Below are 223 nucleotides of genomic sequence, written 5' to 3'. Positions count from 1 at the left end.
GGGGGGGAAAGCCCCCCCCCCCCCCGCCCGCCCCGGGCCCGCCACAGCACAGCTTCTCCACCCACGCGCTCCCGGAGAGGCGGGCAGGGAAAAACCCCTCCCCCTGAGCGTACCGGCGGTGACGTCACGCGCGGGAATTCGAGACCGTTCCAGGGCCGTGACGTAGGGCGGCGTCATTCCAGAAGATTCGGCCGGTGCCCATATAAAACCCGCAGAGGAGGCG

The 223-nt window shown here is 70.9% G+C and overlaps 1 protein-coding gene across 1 annotated transcript in view; it reads right to left on the bottom strand.

The window, feature by feature from the left end:
- ACSBG1 (acyl-CoA synthetase bubblegum family member 1) overlaps positions 1-177 on the bottom strand; it is a 40,233-nt gene extending 40,056 nt beyond the window's left edge. The window contains exon 1 of the mRNA XM_010161692.1: positions 114-177. Within this exon, the coding sequence (XP_010159994.1) occupies positions 114-177 (64 nt within the window). The remainder of the gene's footprint in view (positions 1-113) is intronic.
- Positions 178-223: the final 46 nt, after the last annotated feature.

The sequence above is a fragment of the Eurypyga helias genome, unplaced genomic scaffold (genome assembly GCF_000690775.1).
Source record: "Eurypyga helias isolate BGI_N326 unplaced genomic scaffold, ASM69077v1 scaffold38820, whole genome shotgun sequence".
Lineage (NCBI taxonomy): Eukaryota > Metazoa > Chordata > Aves > Eurypygiformes > Eurypygidae > Eurypyga > Eurypyga helias.
This window is presented reverse-complemented; position numbering and strand designations above follow the sequence as displayed.